This window comes from Aphis gossypii, chromosome 1 (assembly GCF_020184175.1).
Source record: "Aphis gossypii isolate Hap1 chromosome 1, ASM2018417v2, whole genome shotgun sequence".
NCBI classification, from domain to species: Eukaryota; Metazoa; Arthropoda; class Insecta; order Hemiptera; family Aphididae; genus Aphis; species Aphis gossypii.
Genome location: NC_065530.1, coordinates 32133979 through 32154768, shown reverse-complemented (window position 1 = coordinate 32154768; position 20790 = coordinate 32133979). Strand labels below are relative to the sequence as shown.

At 30.7% G+C, this 20790-nt stretch overlaps 1 protein-coding gene across 1 annotated transcript; it reads right to left on the bottom strand.

Moving 5' to 3' along the window:
* Window positions 1-2806: 2806 nt before the first annotated feature.
* Window positions 2807-19349, bottom strand: LOC126549155 (uncharacterized). The gene is given in 13 exon segments (XM_050197713.1): window positions 2807-2928; window positions 5830-5971; window positions 6385-6484; window positions 6556-6678; window positions 14434-14628; window positions 14700-14799; window positions 14802-14844; window positions 14930-15070; window positions 15151-15287; window positions 15967-16210; window positions 16369-16677; window positions 16843-16989; window positions 18763-19349. Coding segments are annotated over 12 exon segments (1821 nt in total). The 5' UTR covers window positions 18961-19349; the 3' UTR covers window positions 2807-2928; window positions 5830-5887.
* Between the last annotated feature and the right edge of the window lie 1441 nt (window positions 19350-20790).

Below are 20790 nucleotides of genomic sequence, written 5' to 3'. Positions count from 1 at the left end.
AAATTATTATTAAAATAGTATAGGAATTACAAGTACCATATACACATATAATAAGTTTTAAGTTACACTATTTAAAATGAAAAATATAAATTATATCATGATATTATATATTATATATATTTTATCATGAATAATATTATGGCATGAAGTCCATAGCCTTTGTAATTCCTAAATATACTAAATAATAAGCAAAATAAATGCTAAAATGCATTACGTGCCATAGAAACTGTAGTAGTTTTGAGCCCTCACCGGGTAGTCAGCGCACCCGGTGGCAGTTACAAGTGGTGTACTTTTTTCGGCCCACTATCATAATGGTACAATATAGGAAGTGTTGCGGAGTGGACTGTAATTTTCATAGATAATAAAGATATGGATAGGACATATCGGTATTATCAGCGGTATTTAAGGGGTCCAGTTGAGGCCAAACAAGTATACCTATATAGAGTATCAATTATCATTATAAAAACGCCTCAATTGCCTTCCCCTCCAGGCACGCGGCCTCAAATATATTTAACATAGGCGTGGCCTATCCATATCTTTATTATCTATGGTAATTTTGGACTGGTTACTTTGGATATTCCATGTTATTTAGCTTAATTAATTTTAATAATTAGTAAAAGTTTTACGAAAAGTTTTTTTTACTGTGTTTGTTAAGTCTAATGCGGAGCCGACATTTCACGCTCGATAATTTCTCGACGACTGACTAGATAATATCTAATATATCTTATATTATACGTCGGCTTCACTGACCGATAACAATAATCACTGATGACCGCAGCGCGCCATTAGTCGATTTTTCTAAAAACCAGTGGGCCTCAATCATAGACCTTACACTAGTAAGATATACTTAGTAAGTATACTAGTATGAGGTCTATGGCCTCAATATTTGATCTCTATTACTAGTGTATGCCACTGGTTTGACAGGTATTATACATTTTGGAACAGTTTGGATATCACTAACCAGAAATGGCCACTGGGCGCGCGGCGGTCATCCGCACGTTTTCGTGAAGCGTACTATAGATAAGGAACTCGTATATTATTTATATTATTAACATTGAAGTTCGCGTATCAGTTTCCACCATTTTTTCGGTTGGCAAAACATTACATTAAGAATATTTTATAGAAATCATTTTTCATTTATTTCTATATTTTACCATTAAAAACGACGTTATTCCTAATTGATATTGTATAGAAATTGTGATGTTTTGCCTACCGCAAAAATGGCGGGAACTGATACAAGAACTTCAATGTTATTTATATAAATTATAAACGAGTTCCTTATCTAGTTGGTAGCGAAGTCTGTGACTCTAACACGTGTCTAGTCGGCCGTCGATAAAGAGGCCGATTGGAGACCAGGAGATGCAGTAAATAGAAGAGATACTAGACATGGTTAGAGGAACTCAGAGCGTATCGGGATGGTGTTTCAGAGCCGTTACGGTAGGTCTTTTACCGATATTCAATAGAATGCGTCCGCGATAGACGGGTAAGGGCGCACTACATAATTTCTCTCGTTTTTTACCGGTATTATCATACTATTCGACTGGAAAGCGACATTAGGATAAATAATACAATATTTAATAACTTTTAGTCACCATTTTAGTAAATTAAAATATATTAATTAACGACAATGGATTTATAAGTTGACTACCTTCAAAACGCTTTTCCCACATGCGCCCTCTATCTTTAAATTTTAGCGTGAAATGATTGTAATTCGGTAACTTTGTAGTTATAACATCAGTATTGTAAAAACCAGTTCAAATATGTAAAAAAAAATAGGGACCTCAAGTGCCACCAAAAAGGTATTGACCGCAACTGTGCCGTAATCACTGTGTTGATATCTTGTCAAGCCCATTTTTTTTGCATCTCCTGCAACGGGCCACAATCCGCCGTAGCGGAAAACACATGGGCTGTAAACAGAATATTAAAATGTACCACTGAGTCTTAATAATATTATGTAGGTACTAGGTATGTATATAACATTACATTTACCTAAAATATATCAATTATAAGTATCTATTCTATACTGAAAATTCCAACCCTCAGAAATATTATGCTAAAAGAGGGTTTGCATTCTACAAAATAAAGATAATTTATTGTTTTACACTCGTTACCACGAAGGACTTTCTTAATTTTAAAACGTATTATTTATTTATTTTACTTTTAATTATATTTATGGCGTTTATTTTATTTGGTAATTCCATAATTTTATTCAGCCAATAGCATATTTTACATTTTTTTAGTGCATATAATTTCTAGCCCTAGTTATAGGAATAGAATAATACGTAATAACTATAAATTATAATATACCTAACTACCTAAGTATTATAATATAACGTATAATATAAGTATTTACTACTATAAATGCATGAAAAATTGAGTAACGAAACGTTTAGTTATTGTTAAAATTTAGAATACATTGAACATTATAGATTAAATTTATAATTTTAAACACATTTTTCATAACTATTGTCATCATAAAAAAAAAGTTAAAAATATTTGTGGCACCAGCGGACCAAACTATGGCGTACGATGGGCGCTTAGTCCTCCGGACCGTTGTGAGAAGAGAATATTGATATGATAAATAACAAAACTTACATATGCACCCGGTATATTTGCATCCCCATCATATATAATTTTTTTTTCGTTTTTCCTTTGTTCTTTTTTTTTCATATTCTTCTTTTAAAATTGTACTTCTTAAAAAAACAAAATGAATATAATATAATATAATTGAAGTTTACATTTATAATATTATCATATGATGTAATCCATACTCTTCTTTAATTTTCATTAACAACCTTCTTTCAAAGTCTTTGTCATTTTGTTTTTCTTCATCGGTTTCCTTTTTTTTTGCTTTCATTTGTGACAATTGGTCCAATGCTATCTGACGGTTTTTACTAAAACAGAGTTTTCTACTTTTCGACTGGAGAGCTACATTAGGATAAATAATACGATACTTAATAACTTTTAGTCATCATTTTAGTTAATTAAAGTATATTAATTAACGATAATGGGTTTATAAGTTGACTACCTTCAAAACGCATTTCCCATACGCGCCCTCTATCGTTAAATTTTAGCGTGAAATGATCGTAGTAAGGTGAATTATGCGCTACTGTTGTATTCATTACAACCTTCAACGAGAGCAAACCAAGCATTACAAATATTAACAGTCATCTACCATACTGTCATGTGTATTTTATATAAATAAACCAAACGTGTCTAGTTATTGATTACCATCTCATAATAGTCTTCTAACCCCCAGCTACGGAAAACTTGTCCATAAGGAATAGAATACTTTCCCTGGATAATTAATATCGTAATAAGTAAGGCTAGGGAATATCATAACATGCAAACTTCTAGAAGTCCCTAGCCCTAGTAATAAGGTTCCCCGACCACGTTACAATAGTATATTACTAACATTATTTTTAATAACAAACAATAATTGTATTGTACGTCATAATTCATAATATACTATATTGTTTTCTTCATAAAATTTTGTTATTTTATTTATGTATTGTATTATAATTTATAATATACAACCTTTTATTCGACGATAAAATTAGTAAGTATGAAGTAGTAAAATAACTACTATCTCTTTCCTGGTTTGTATTCATTATTCATATCACGAAACTTTCACATGTCTATATTACAATTTTTTCTGGTTTTAAAGGACTTTACAGTCTTTTGTTTTGACTTTTAGATGTGAAATGAAACGTAAGTTTTCATTACGGGGTTTCTTATCAATATTGTTGAAGCACCGTCACGGAGCTGTCGAGCTTAACGTCTATGGCTGGCTACGCGACACTGGCAGACGTGAATCTCTGTGAGTGGGAATAGGTACTTAAATTAATTTAAGTAAGAAACACGGACTAAGATATATCTTAGTCCGTGGTATGAAACATCACCGATGACATGCGGTTTAGAAAAACAAATGATAGCTGGTATTATTATTTAAATCTTAGATAATATACTAGTATATGTTCTAAGATTTGAATATTGTCGATTACCTAATTAAAAATATCATATTTTACATATTATACAGGGTGATTCTTTTATCAAACAACACTCATTATTTCCAAAAGTATTCATTTTTTTGAAAATATTTTTTTACATAGTTTCAAATTGTTAAAAAACAACATTTTTAAAAAAAAATATTTTTTTAAATATTTTTTATCCTTAATTTTTTTAAGTTTTTTACTTTTTTGAATGACAAGATTTTTAATTTCATATTCCAAAGCAGAATAATTTTTTGAGTATTTTGATACATAAAAATCGAATTTAGGGTGAGTAGTTTATGAGTTATACTTATTCAAAGTTTAGACAAGCGGAGTAGTGGACAAACAATTTGCGGGGTAACCCCGTACCACTCCACTCCGTGCAGCTAAACTTTAAATACGTATAACTCATAAACTATTCACCCTAAATTTGATTTTTATGTATCGAATTACTCAGAAAATTATTCTGCTTTGAAATATGAAATTAAAAATCTATGTTGTCATTCAAAAAAGTAAAAAACTTAAAAAATTATAAGGATAAAAAATATTTAAAAATATAATTTTTTTATAAAAACGTTTTAACAATTAGAAACTATGTAAAAAAATATTTTCAAAAAAATGAAAACTTTTGGAAATAATGAGTGTTGTTTGATAAAAAAATCACCCTGTGTACCTATGTGTAAATAGCATACACATAAAAAGGGGGCATGATCACACCTGACAATTAAATATGTGGGGACCAATACCTAACGCCTATACGACATGTAGATCGCCGTATATAGGTAACAATAGAGATAACACAAAAAAAACAACAACAAATAAATAATAAAAAAAGCTCATCTGGTCCGGTGACGGGATCAGCTGACACTTGGCTGGATGACGACGTCGGCGGTGGTGAGCACTGTTCCCACAGCGACAAACATGAATATTCTTGCGCGTTATATTGGATTGCGTTGCATTGTAAAATAGGTGCAAAACGTTTATTACCTTTATTTAACGTCTGCAAACTTGAGATGGCACAATGATAAAGATTTTAGAGTTGAACTGTGATTTCACAGTTGCGGTCAATACCTTTTTGGTGGCACTTGCGGTCACTATTTTTTTTTACATATTTGAACTGGTTTTTACAATACTGATGTAATAATAACAAAGTTAAACTTAAACTATATTAACTTTCCTTCGCATTTTTACAGGCTTAGGACTGGCAATAAATATTATTTAATATTTACTGGCGTGCTTAAAATTGTTTATTTTATATATATTTATTGTAAACTATTCTGATATAAATATAAAATACATAATTATTAATTTGTAGACTCTATTTTATTGAGACATGTCGGTTAATTGTTATTGACTATTAATCAAGTTTTTGTATGAAAGAAAATATTGTTAAATATTTTTTTAAGTATCTGTCCTCTTCATATGATTTTAATGTTTTTACAATTCTACTGTCAAGTGTAATGTAACATTATTAAAATCATGAACAAATAAAAAAATAAAAAAATATTATATTAATATTAACAATATTAATATTATAACAATATTTTCTTTCATACAATAACTTGATTAATAGGCAATAACAATTAACTGACATGTCTCAATAAAATAGAGTCTACAAATTAATAATTATATATTTTATATTTATATCAGAATAGTTTACAATAAATATATATAAAATAAACAATTTTAAGCACGCCAGTAAATATTAAATAATATTTATTGCCAGTCCTAAGCCTGTAAAAATGCGAAGGAAAGTTAATATAGTTTAAGTTTAACTTTGTTATTATTACATCAGTATTGTAAAAACCAGTTCAAATATGTAAAAAAAAATAGGAACCGCAAGTGCCACCAAAAAGGTATTGACTGCAACTGTGCCGACCGCATCTGTGCCGTAATCACTGTGTTGATATCTTTTCGAGCCCATTTTTTTTGCATACTCTGCAACGGGCCACAATCCGCCGTAGCGGAAAACACATGGGCTGTAAACAGAATATTAAAATGTACCACTGAGTCTTAATAATATTATGTAGGTACTAGGTATGTATATAACATTACATTTACCTAAAATATATCAATTATAAGTATCTATTCTATACTGAAAATTCCAACCCTCAGAAATATTATGCTAAAAGAGGGTTTGCATTCTACAAAATAAAGATAATTTATTGTTTTACACTCGTTACCACGAAGGACTTTCTTAATTTTAAAACGTATTATTTATTTATTATTTATTTATTATTTTAAACATTTTTTTTCATAACTATTGTCATCATAAAAAAAATGTTAAAAATAGTTGTGGCACCAACGGGCCTTACTATGGCGTACGACGGGCGCTTAGTCCTCCGGACCGTTGTGAGAAGAGAATATTGATATGATATATAACTAAACTTACATATGCTCCCGGTATATTTGCATCCCCATCATATATAATTTGTTTTTCGTTTTTCGTTTGTTCTTTTTTTTTTGCATTTTCTTCTTTTAATATTGTATCTCTTAAAAAAAAAAAGAATATAATATAATTGAAGTTTACATTTATAATATTATCATATGATGTAATCCATACTCTTCTTTAATTTTTATTAATAGTTTTCTTTCGAATTCTTTGTCATTTTCTTTTTGTTTATCGGTTTCCTTTTTTTTTGCTTTAATTTGTGCTAATTGGTCCCATGCAATCTGACGGTTTTTACTAAAACAGAGTTCATATTATAACATGTATATGTATTAAATATTGAATTCTTAGTTTTTTAATTTTTTTTTTCTTACAAGAGTGTGACTAAGAGCCGTGTGCACTCAGTCCAGAAAACACGCCATAACGTCATACATTAAAATAATAATTAAAATAACAATTTACATTCATAAATAAGCGGAAAATATGTAAAGCTCTACTGTACAGTACTGTACCTCGTTATTGAGTAAGTCAAAATATTATGTAATTGTAATGTATGCATTAAAATTGAAGAGAGTGATAATTCATTGCATAATATGAAAAATGATTTTGAGCTAAGGCGGTCTATCAACATATATATATGGTTATTTAGTACTGAGTACCTACCTATACTTAGGTACTTATATTTCTTTGTTTTTTGTTTTTTCCATTTATTAAGAAAAAAATTAGGATTTTTTATTTTTGAATTTTTGATCCCCAGAGTTCTAACTTAATTCACATTCCTACTATAAAAGATATGGAAGTTGAAAATCGAAACATTATTTCTAATTGTAAAAAGTAGAAAACAATATACATCAATGCATTGGCGTGTATCTAGGATTCATTTTACGGGGATGTTTTAACATGTAATTGAGTCATGGTAGACGGAGTGCTCCATCCCCACACACCCCGAAATTCATTACTCAAAACCATAATATTGATATATTAATGAAAATTATTATAATAAATATATTTAAGTAGTTTTTTAAGACCAACTGATTCATAGAAATCTTATATACCAAACTCTAATAATTTCTAACTCGATGTTTTTTTCTGGGACCTGAATTATTGTAAAACTACATAGGAAACGAATGAAAATATTGAACACACAATTTAGTTTAAAAAAGTTTAAACAAGCAGTTACTGGAATATTTTCATGGTACCCATAATATCCACTTAAAATTAATTTGAATATTGATGATATTATGTTCATTTTTGTCCTAATACTAATATTACACCATTCCATAGTAATTTAATTAAAAGTTCACATATGTATATAAAATATAACAATATACAATATTCTATAACGCCATAACGGTACCTAATAAAATTACGTGGTTTGGTGGTGTGTCGTGAGCTCCTTCATAATTCACTCAACAAATCATTAATTTTACACGAATAATAAAATTATATAATTTCTATTCATACTTACTTTATCTTATGAAAACCTATTAAGTACGTATTCAAAACAAGTAGGTTAGCAATTTAATTTTTAGGCGATGAAGAAAAGTAAGTACATTTTTGCAAATAATGTTCAATTAAATGAGCATACTGATCGCAATTTCAATTTCAAGAAATTTCAATATAATTCATTTTAGTGTTTTCACTAGTTATTTAAAAAAATGTGGCGACAGCCTACAAACGGCCCACCCTGCATACGAGGATAATACCCGTATCAATGTCGTCGACTTGGGGCTGTACAAGCCATTTGGAATCACAGCGTTTTCACAATAACACAGCAAACAAACTAGATTGAAACACCAAAAATATTCCTAATTAATACTCTCGAAAGAGAGATGTAGGGCACACCCTTAGGTTATATCAGCTCAACATAGAATACATCTCAAAATAAAAATGCGAATACCTAGCCAAGTCAATTAAAGGCCTCGATGTTCACGTTATTGCTCTCCAGAAGACACACACATACGACAACAATAACTTAGAATCGAGAGGGAAGATCGAAGGCTACAAGATAAAAGCATCTATACAAAGCAAGGCGTACGGCATTGCAACTTACGTCAGGATTGATATCACAGACACACATATATTACATCAAAGTGACCAGAATTGAACGCAAACAATTTGCATAGCTATAGCCGGCCTGAAAATAGTGAATATATATATAAGGCATAAGCAAACTAATAACAAATAGGAAATAGAATCACTTAGACTCTATGAACACCCTACATTATACTTAGGAGACTACAACAGTCACCACCAAGAATAGGGCAAATGTCGAGAATGGTGAGACTCTAAATGACCATATAACAAACAATGATCTCTACCTAATATATGACCCAAAAGGGAAAGGTACTTTTAAATCCGCAAGATGGAAAAAATATTACTCCATTGATCGATGCATAGTATCAAGGAAATCACTAAACGAAGTTCCAAAGCCAAATAAAACAATCATAAATCATTTTACACACAGTCAACATAGGCCTGTGATAGTAGAATGGGGACTAGTGGTTCAACTTGTAATGTCAGCCCCAATCCCAAGATGGAACTTCAAAAATGCGAATTGGCCATTGTTCTAAAAAGACCTACATTAAATTGTTAAACGGAGCCGACAGATCCCAGGATCATATAACAGATTTATCAAAGTCATAATAGCATCAACTAAGAGAAATATCTCCAGAGGACAAAGGATACCGAATGGAATACATTCCAGGATGGAATAAACACTAAGAGAACCTAATGGACGGATATAGAGAAAATGGAAATGAAGATGTTGCAGATGCTTTAATGAAAGCCTTAGATGACCAATGAAGAAAATCCTGGATGGACAAAACTGAGGGACTAAATTCCATACATTCAAGTAGGAAAGCAAGGGGCCTAATAAGAATACTTGGATCTACTCAAGAACACGCAACAAATCAAACAAGTAAACCAACAGCAAATAATATAGCTGAACACCTTCTAAAATCATCAAAGGGGATAGTTGACAAACACTGTTCTACAAAAGTAAAAAGCTAATTACGTAAAGAAAAAAGAGATCTTCCTCACACCAGTTAAAACGGAAGAGTGATCACTACGGATGAGTTGAAAATAGCACTAGCGTCAGCCAAAAAAAAAAACAAATCACCTGGACTGGATGGGATCCTATCAGAATTCTTACTAAACCATGGTACCGCAGCAAAATGGTACCTAATTACTTTGTACAGTAACATTTTAAAAACCGGACACCTACCAAGACAATTTAAAAAACCCAAAATTGTGAGTTAGCGGCTGCACAAGTAAAGCCGGCACGGCGGACCAACACGCAACCCGCTGTGTGTTCGATTGTCTTGTCGATCCTGTAACCTGGTAGAGAGTGGACTGTATAACACTAATAGTAGGGGGTGAAGAGGCTGGTTAACTCCTATGGCAACAGTATAACTAAACGATGATGAGTGAAGGCACCCTAACACTAATATAAAACAAAAGAACTGATAATATACATATATAAATTTATTGCGTCAGTTCTGAAAAGAAATAATCTTACGTGCTAGGGTTAGTAAATGGGGCGCACGTTCACAAATCGATCGGCGGAAAACGATTGAGCAAATAAAAAAAATACAAAGTACAAATCACAACGTCGGATAATAAATCGACAATCAATTAATAATGAAAAATAATAAATCGCGTGTACGACCAGTTGATACCCGGCGATATTGATGTTGACGACGTGATAACTGGTCGATGATACCCGTCGGGGGCGCTGAATGGAGCTGCGACAACTGCGCGAATGTTGATCACGACGAAAACGGGGCAACGACGATGTGTACGGGTGTACGTTAGATCACTCGAATAGAGCGAACGTGGAAAACATAAAACCACCGGACGATGCGTGCTCGGATGGCAATAACGGTCGCGAACTCGACGACGCGAACCGTTGCGCGTGGGCGTCCGTTGTCACGGCGTAGACCACGGCAAAAGTGACAAAATGGCTAAATATGTTTTAACGTGTTTGCGCGGCGAAATCGACGTCGCGGGTGAACAATACGCGAAAAGCGAAAAGGGGTGCACTACACGGGTCGCACTGCGTAAGACAGACGGGCGACGGCACAAACATACAAAAAATGACGAGGATCACGGCCACGTGCTTGCACAGCGTAGAACGGACGGGCAAAGGACACGTGGGTGAGCAGACCGGCTTGGGTCGCACTGCGTAGAAACGGACGGGCGACGGTACAAAATACAATAAGCCGGGTGGCACGCAAGCCAAAAAACACTACGACTGCGAATACGACAGGGCGCGAAACAACGATCAGCTCGGATGAGCTCAGAAGGCCAAACACAAAAACAATGGCGGAGTAACGGCGACGGGACACCGGATCGTAGACCAGTTCTGTTGACGATAGAAATACGACAAAAGACGGCGGCGGGGCACCGACGGCTAGCTTGGTCGTGGCGATATGGGGGGTCCAAAGGTTGGATTACGTGACAACGCTCCGGCGTGACAACATTACGGCACGTTATTGTTACGGCATGACCGCGTGAAATTTGAAATAACTTGTATCCAACAAAAATAGTAGCAGTAAAGAAACCAGATAAAGACGGTAGCATCCCCGCCCACTTCCGATCAGTCGCACTTTTAAGCTGCAGTTTCAAACTGTTTGAGCGTATAATACAAAATAGGATACAGCCACTTACCGACAAAGTTCTACCAATAGAACAAGCCGATTTCCGCGAGGGTCGCTCGTGTTGTGAGCAAGTTCTCACCTTAACATCCTTTATCGAAGCAGGATATCAAAAATGCATGAAAACAGGCGCTATCCTAATAGACTTATCTTCTGTGTACGACACAATGTAAAGGGAAGGATTACTCTTAAAACTCAGCAGAGTAGTATGGTGCAAAAAGACGATAGACCTTATTAAAAGCATGTTAACAAACAGGCGGATGATAGTTCACTTAAATGGAAAAAAAACCAAATAGAGAAAATTGAACAATGGACTGGCCCAAGGCTCTATAATGGCCCCTTTACTTTTCAACCTATACTTCCATGACATGTCCAAGACTGAATCTAACAAATTACAGTACGCTGACGATACAGCCTTAGCAAGCTAATTGCCAGCATAAAGATTTTCGATTTTCGATTTTCGAGAACACTTGAAGACAACCTAGAGACCTTAATTCTATACTTTAAAAATGGAGGCTCTAACCAAATCCGCATAAAACTGAATCTATAAACTTTCATCTAAATAATAGACAAGCATCCACAACGATTAATATCATATTCGATGAGGAAAGTGTGCAGCACAACCCTGCACTAAAATACCTTGGTATCACATTAGATCGATCTCTAAACATACGGGCCACTTATAGAAAAGCTGATGCAGAAGATAAAAACAAGGAATAATTTATTAACGAAGCTAACGGGGACTGGATCGGGAGCTGGAGCAGAAACGTTAAGAATAGCTGCTTTTTCATTGATGTACTCAGCTGCAGAATACTGCGCACTGGTATGGACTAAAAGCAAACATGCCAAGAAAATAGACACTCAGTTAAATACAACTATGTGCATAATAAGCGGAACACTTAAGCCCACATCTACCCCATGGTTACCAGTACTATCAAATATTCCACCTCCGCCACTAAGACGCGAAGAATTTCTAATAAATGAGTGGAATAATTACAAAAATAACCAACAACTACCAATAAACTCTGTCCTATTAAATCCCCCAAGAACTCGCCTCAAGTCAAGAACCCCATTTTGGACAGCTGTTGAGGAATCACCGTCAGAAAATAAGACGATCATGGAAAAATAGCATTCTTCATGGGAAAGGAGGACTGTAGTAAACAAAAATCTAATACAGATACCAGGAATTTTGGTTCTAGGTTTCAAACTACCCAGAAGAGAATGGATAATATTAAATAGATTCCGCACAGACCAGGGAAGATGTGCTACAGCCCTAAAAAAATGAAATATTAAAAAACACAGAAAAATGTGAATGCGGCGCTAAAAAACAAACGATGAAACACATAAACGACGAGTGTGAGTTATATGCATTTTATGGCACCCTAAATGATTTACATAATCTCATCAAAGACGCAGTTAAAAAGCTCAAAGAACTTCCAATCCAACTATGACAATACAATGACAAAAGTTACCGTCTGGAACTACTTTTAAAACTGTTATTATTATTATTATTTTATTATTTTTTTTTTACACACTATTAGTTTTTATCCAATCAAAATTTGTTAATTATAAATGTTGCGAAACCATACGAATAGATATTTCAAAAAGCTTTAAAATGTTTGAAAATATATTATTTTCATATTTTGATGAGATTGTGCGACATTTTTGGAAAAAAAATATGTTATCAGATTTGTTAAGGTTTTAAGTTTTTAAATAATAAGAGATAATTTTAAATTTCATATTTCGATGCAATGACATTTTTCAGTTTTTTGATACATGAAAAATATAAATCAAATTTATTGCTATTAGTTACCTACTTATAAATAGTCATAATTTATAAGTATTTAAAATTGTGATCGGTATAAAGTGGGACAAAGATAATCATTCACTAATCTGCTCGTCTAAATTTTACATACTTATAAAGTTATAAATACTGGTCATTTTTTTATTGTTTTAAATTACTTTGAAAAATATAAAATTAATAATGTATAATATAAATAAATAAAATAAGAAAGAAATTTAATAAAGGATAACGATAAAACATTCTAAAAAATATAATTTTTTTCGAAAATGTAGTTTTGTAATGAAATTAAATTATGACGAATAAACAACATTTTCATAAAAATGTAAAACTCCGAAATAATGAGTAGATACTTACAGATTTTAAACGGATCATCTTGCATATTTAGGTTCCTTAAATAAGACGGTTAAATAACCGGCTTGCATAATGTGTAACATTATTTTAATGAATGAAGTACATATTAATTTTACAACTCATTCGAGATATGTAATAGTAATATTCTAATAGTATGTTACCCATGTAATGATATGCTCAATTCTACATATCATGATTTTTGTAAAGTCGTTATTTTCATTTAATAAAATATATAACGGTCGAGTTGTCGCACGCATGTAATAAAATCTAAAATAACCCCAATAAATCAAGTCACTGGTGATTGGAACGATTCCTATTATCTAGTCTCGTACAGGACACTGTACGGGATTATAACGGTACAGCGCAACACATGCAACTTCTTTCATGTGCCGCCGGAGACGGGGGATGGTCCGGTCAGGGTCGCTTTCACCAGGGAAAAAGACAATTTTCTTTGGGGACACCGACACCTTTGATCGGGCCGCCGATGGCTCTGGCGAACCTGGCCTAAATCGTCTCCTCTCATCAGTGCATGAGCACCCTCCATAGCGGGTAGTGCATGAGCACATCCAAAATATATAAGTGCATGAGCACCACCCAGACAGACAAGTGCAGGAGCACAGCAGAATTACTCGCAACCACTCAGAGGACATTGCCTACGACAACTTTACTGTTTCTTTTTCATATAACGAAATTTGTCAAAGTGTTTTTATTATTCTTTCTTGAGTGATAAAAAAATTAATAAACTCCATCCTTGTTACGTCGACTGCAACCAGAGACAGCTGCGGACAAGGTAAGGTGCATGCGCACCCACATTTAAATAATAATAGTATTGTAGAGTTTACTTGATCGTTCTCGAAGCTCGACCTCGAGAACCCTCCGACCATCAGGAGGAAGGTAATTCCGCAAATTTAGAGTGATAAAATAGGCTAAAATAATCAATAGATTTCTAATAACTTACAAATATATTTGAGGCAATCATTCAAGGCTTGTGTCCCTTGTGGTTGCCGACACAATTTATTTAACTACTTCGCTTAAATCAAAACAATTACTTTTAAAAACAAAAATATTAATCAACATATTAATATTTTTACAATTACTGTTATCTATATTTTTAATTATTTTTATTTTTAATTTCTTTATTTTTGCGTTATTACACCCAATACGATGTTATATATTTGTATGTTATTATAACAATACCAGATACCTATTATAATAAATTATTGATATAAACCGACTTACCAATTGTTTAATTTTTGTAATTTAGCTGGATCAGGACCGAAAACAAATGTTTTATCCAGTGGTATTGTTATATCTTTTTTTTTAAGTTCTTCTGTAAATTGATTTTTTTTTTTCAGGTATTCATCAATGATACATGAATATTCTTTTTTTGACCTATTTCTTGCTTCTTTATTTCTTTTTATCTCATCATATAGACTAAATGTAATTTTAAAAGTTTATAAAGTATTTCGGATACAGAACACTACATAATTTATAATATATTTTACCTTTTTGACAATTCTGTTTGCATCAGTTTTTCATTCTTTAAAGATTCGATTTTGTCTGTTTCTTTTTTAATTTTATTACATTTTATTTGATCTAATAATGATGCTTGAAGTTATTATTTTTTTTAATATTAATACTTGCTGGTCTCTAAATCAATAAATTTTCAACACAACAGTATATTAAATATTTTCATAAGTACTCTCCATTAGAATATATAAATATATTATTTTACTATTTTCAAAATATAACTGTCAACATTTTTTTTACGATTTATATTTTTTTCTTTTTCAATAGAATTTAATAATTCTTTTGCAGTATTATAGTTATAGTCAGATGTTTGCTTTAGTTGGTCTTTACGCTTATTTAGAGTTTCCTAATAATAATAATAAACTTGTGTTAATCAACATGATTTATTATATTAAGTGAGTAATGTGTATAATTTCTTCATTTTACCGTGTTTAAATATCCATTGATTAAATTATCAGCTACATTCTTAAATATATTTCTTGATAATTTTTTTTTTGGTGGTATATTATTGATTTGTTTTAATCGGTATTCTCTGAGATGACATTTATGGCAGAGGGTTTCATCTGAAATAGAATTATTGTTAAAGTACTGTATAATAGAGAAATGGTATAAATACTTATAATTGTATCTTGCTAGTACCTACTCTTATATACATATATATAATATTAGTCTTATTATTTATTATTGTTAACCAAAATATATTGATTTAATTAATTATTTTTTTTGTTTAGCTGTAACACTATAATAATACACATATATATATAATAAATAATAGTGAATGATGTGTATTCGTATGGGTTATGTTTGACAACATGATGTTAAATAATGCTAATATAAATTTATATAATTATAAGTTATAAGTTATAACTTACAACTAATTGATTTGTTTAAAATTAAATTTTTATACAAACGAAATCTTCAAAAAATATTCTATTTTGGAACATGAAATCAAAAATTATGTTGTCGTTCAAAAATTAAAATCATATAAAATAATTAAAAAAAAAATTGTGTAATCTAATAAATCATAATAATATAATAAATAATTAATATGTTTTGTTAATAACATCGTAGTTTTCTAAATAATGAGTGTCTTATATTAAAATATTCACAATGTATATAGTATTCAATTATAAGTATTCTTATAAACAATATTTTAAACTAATACAGTGTTGGTTCTCTATTCAAAATTACAAATATACCACTACTGCTATATTAGGACGATGATCAAATCAAATTACTTACCTCTATCGTATATAAATGAGGTTTTTTCAATTTTCGAATCTGGTGACTGGACAACCGTCCCGGCCAAAGGTCTACTTATTGGTTCTTTATGGGGCTGTATTGCCAATCTTGACTGTGGTCTAGACAGACTAGAGTTAGGTCTAAGATTGGGCAACACACCTACATAACCGGTTCCTGGTCTATAATTCGACAATGAAGACGCCGGACGACTAATTATTGTTGACATCGCTGAGCACGGTCGTTTCTAAAAAATTTAATTTTTTTTTTAATTTTACGCATAGAATTTAATAATATTTGTATTTTAGATTTTTACGATTAAACATTTCTTTATTATAGTTAAAAATATAAGATCAAATATAATTTAAAAGTATTCTATTTAATCATTAATTCATAATAACTTACTCGATTTTCAAATTGATTTGTATTCCAATCGGGATCATAGTAAATGGCTTGATTTTTTTCCCGAGCCACAATTTGGTTTTTAAAATTTTTACTTTGTCTTTCCAAGAACTCTTGATAAAAATTCATTGTTATAATTTTATTTTTTATTCTAATTTTGCCGATGTTTGGGAAAGGAAGCTCACAATTTTTGCCTTCGCTTAATAATTTTTTAAAGGATGAAACTACTTCTTTATAGTAGTCAATTACCATATCCACGTTTAAATTGCAATTACGTGCAATCACCGAAAAATTCAAGCAGCGTTCTTGTATCTGTTTTTTTGTAAATAGTTGAAAATAGTTTTAAAAAATTGAGTACTTATCTTCTTATCGGTATAATAATTTATCAAAATTTCGTTTTTATACTTTGTAAACATTATTTTTTTGTACTTCATAAGATTAGGTATTTTGATTTGATTTAAATAAAAATGTACTTACAATTCCTGAATTATATGGCCTTGATCTCTTTAAATTAAAATTTTTGGCTATTTGTTCTTGGATGATGAATACAGGCTTTCTAACTGTACTCTGGTGGATACCCCATTTTGCCACAGTGAAGTATCCAATATCTTTTAATAATGTTCCCTATTTAAAAAATAATTACAATATTTTATAGCCTACGATCCAATAAGATAATTAAAATACTAACATTATAGGTTTAATTTTAAGCCCAGGAGTAGATACATTTTAAATTTAAAATGTTATTTTTTACTATACTAGCTATAGCTTTCTGGAAGTATATTACATTTACACAGCTAGAGTATAGAACATAATGTACTATTTTTACTAATATATTTTAAAATAACGTATTTGAATAAACTCAGTGGCGTACATTCAAACTTGCTCTGAGGGGGGGGGGATTAAAAAAATAACTAACACAAAAACCTACCCATTTTTCTAACAATCAAATACATATAATTATTAATAAGTAAAATAATAAAACTACTGTATATTATTATGACGCGTGTGACTGTATACACGAATAATTAATAATTGCTATAAATATATATTATATTATACAAATTGTTTAACAATTTACAGTTTACTTTTACATAACAATAAATTAGTATTTAGGAATATAATAACAGCATTGTTAACAAAACTTTTCAAACACTTATATCTATATCAATATAATTATTTAAATATTATAATATTTGTATAGTTGTATACTTTAAGTTCAGAGCATAACTATGAAACTACGAATATATTACAATTCATCAATAATATCACTTTTTTTTTTGCCCTGGGGTGGTTGAACCCCCCCACCGTATGTACACCACTGAATAAACTAATTTATTATTATTTGCGTATTTTTAACTGATAAGTAGTTTATATACTGTAACGACTGTTACATAATTATTTATATTTTATAAACATAATAATATGCACAATAGGTACATATATTATATACTTACACGTATTACATATTATATAGTATACATATATATATATATATATATTATATATCATAAACCAAACATGTAAAATATATTATGCTGAATATACATTAAGCCCCTCCTGTGATGTCTCATGTTTAATTATTGTAAAGCTAAGGCTAAATACGAATATGTAATAGACAGGTAGTTCCCCGCGATTAACATCACGCGCACACGAATTCCGAGACTGCCTCACTGCAGCTTGTACACGTTATTAGTAAGTAAGAATAAACTTTATATATATTAATAAGAATTTGGATCAAACCACTTTTATTTGTATCCTAAGTACCATTTATGCTCCCGAGTTACGGTTAAATTATATTCATAAGAAACTAACTTCTTCCCTGAATATCCTATATTTAACTGGTCATCCCCGACCACGTTACAATACAATTAATGAATTAGGTATAGTAAGACTATGATAGTTATATAATATAATATTAGAACATTATTTTGTTTTAATCCTAAAACTTCTTGGTTAAATGTTAAAATTGGCTAAATTCTTCAATTTAGGTTTATGAACAGTTACCTTTGTCGTATTAAAATAAGTTATTTTAAATACAATTACTTAACAATTAACATTTATTAATATAATATACATCTACGTATTTAGATGTATAAATGGCTAACAAAATATTGAAGTGAATTGAATACGACTAGGCATCTTTTATATTTTCTATTAATTTACTAAAATATGGTGCACATATTATATTGCTTTCGGGTGTACCTATATATATTAATAATTATCTATATAAAAAAAACTATTAATATAACGCTAAAAAAGTTTCTTTGTTAAATAAAATAGTGACAAAAAACGTATTTATATTTTAAATTTTAAATTTTTAAATTTCATTCTGTTCTAAAAATAAAAAATACTAATATTAGGTACCTATAATCTATATAAGGTATAATAAATATTTACTTCATCCTTGTTCATATTATTTTCAATTTCGTTTGATATAGATTCCCATATTTTTTGTAAATCTGTGCACATAGAAATATCAGGTAATCTTGACTGTGGTCTAGACAGCCTAGAGTTAGGTCTCTGATTGGGCAACACGCCTTCATGACCGGTTCCTGGTCGACATTCCGACAATGAAGACGCCGGACGGGATAACATTGTATTATTGACAACGACAACAGTTTAACTAATAATATAATCAATGTTACAACTTACAAGCAATGAAATTGTTAAGTAAAAATTATTATAAATAATAATTATTATGCATAACCGTGGTTGTTAGGGATACCTAACATTATTATTACATACAAAATATAAAAATTTTAAATTTCGTAAAAATATGCAATAACCATTAAATATGCAGAAGTATGTAAAAAAAGATTTCACCAGTAACTCCAAACGACCAAACTATGATTTGTAAATATTACTGACAAAAATGTGAAAAGGAAAAAAATATGCAATTACATAGAAATCGGAGCTCTACTTAATCAGTAAATCCGCTGTTTTCCGCCACGGATGAAAATGCAACGTAATAGATCCGTCGTGTAGGTATACCTATTGGCTATTCTGATATAAAACAATGAATAATGAATTCGACCAAAAACGCCTTTTATAACAAAAATAACAAAAGAATAAACCTTAATAATTAATAATGCCATTGGCTGCACAATATAAGGCAAAATACAACAAGTGCATAGTAAAACATAAGATGATATAATTAACAAATATCCTAAAGACAATGTAATATAAATATGAAAAATGCACAATAATAATAATAAGTTAGGAGATCGAGGTAGAGTGTACAAAATAAAAATATAAGACCACGGGAATCGTCGTGGTTCATCAGCACATCGTAATAATAATAATTAATAGTACTTATAGTTATACTATTAAATAATATATATATATACTGTGAAGTTTTTTCGGAGCCAACAACGGTGAATTGGCTACAATATAAATACAAGCGATTAACCTGCAGGCTGCAGTTAAATAAATCAAACTGATATATAATATACATATATATATTATAGATGTTTAAATTTTGAACAGGAATTAATTTTTCGATCATTTTCCTCAAAAGTCTGTTCATATACATATATAAGTATATAACCGTCTATGAAGTGAATTATACTTAAATTATTTTGTACTGTTATAGAGTGTACAGAACAATTTTTTGTAGTTTTGTATACCTAACCATTAACTATTATCAGTATTATCTACATAAGTCATAACTCATAAGGTATATAAAGCAGGCAGCTGCTTACACACGTTGTAACATTCGAGCGTAACGTAACGCCGTATCAGAAATAAATGCGTAATATAAAATTAATATTTCAATATAATTATTATTCAGTATTTCAGTTATCTTTTTTTGTTATTAATTGGTTTTGGGGGTCCTGGACCACCATAGATACATCACTGTCTGTATAAATTTATATAAAAACGATGGTACTACTGACGTAGATATGGTACCTAAGTATATTAAATATTATATGTATACAAAAAAAATAAAGAGTTCTCTTACACAACACATGATCATTATAGGTATATACTATATTATAATATCTATCATCTATGATGATAACCGACCATTGTTGTTATTCGTTGGAAATGTTTAGTAATCATAATAATTTCAATGAACGAAAAAAAAGTCACAGAAGACAAGTCGTAGGTAACAGTACAAATAGTAGTAGGTAATTAATTCATATATTTCATCCGCAGTGGCGGCTCGTCAGGGGAGTCTTTGAGACCTCCTGTTAAGAATAGTTAAGAATGACATTTAAACTTTTAAAATATCTACTCCTGGTTAAAATTAAACCTATAATATTAGTATTTTTAATTTATCTTATTGGATCGTAAGCTATAAAATATTTTAATTATTGATGTGTAAACATCTTTAAGTGTATTCAAATATTATGGTCTGTGATTGGGTATAAGCTAGCTATTTTGAAGCAATTTCAGATGAATATTATTATTATATACTATACA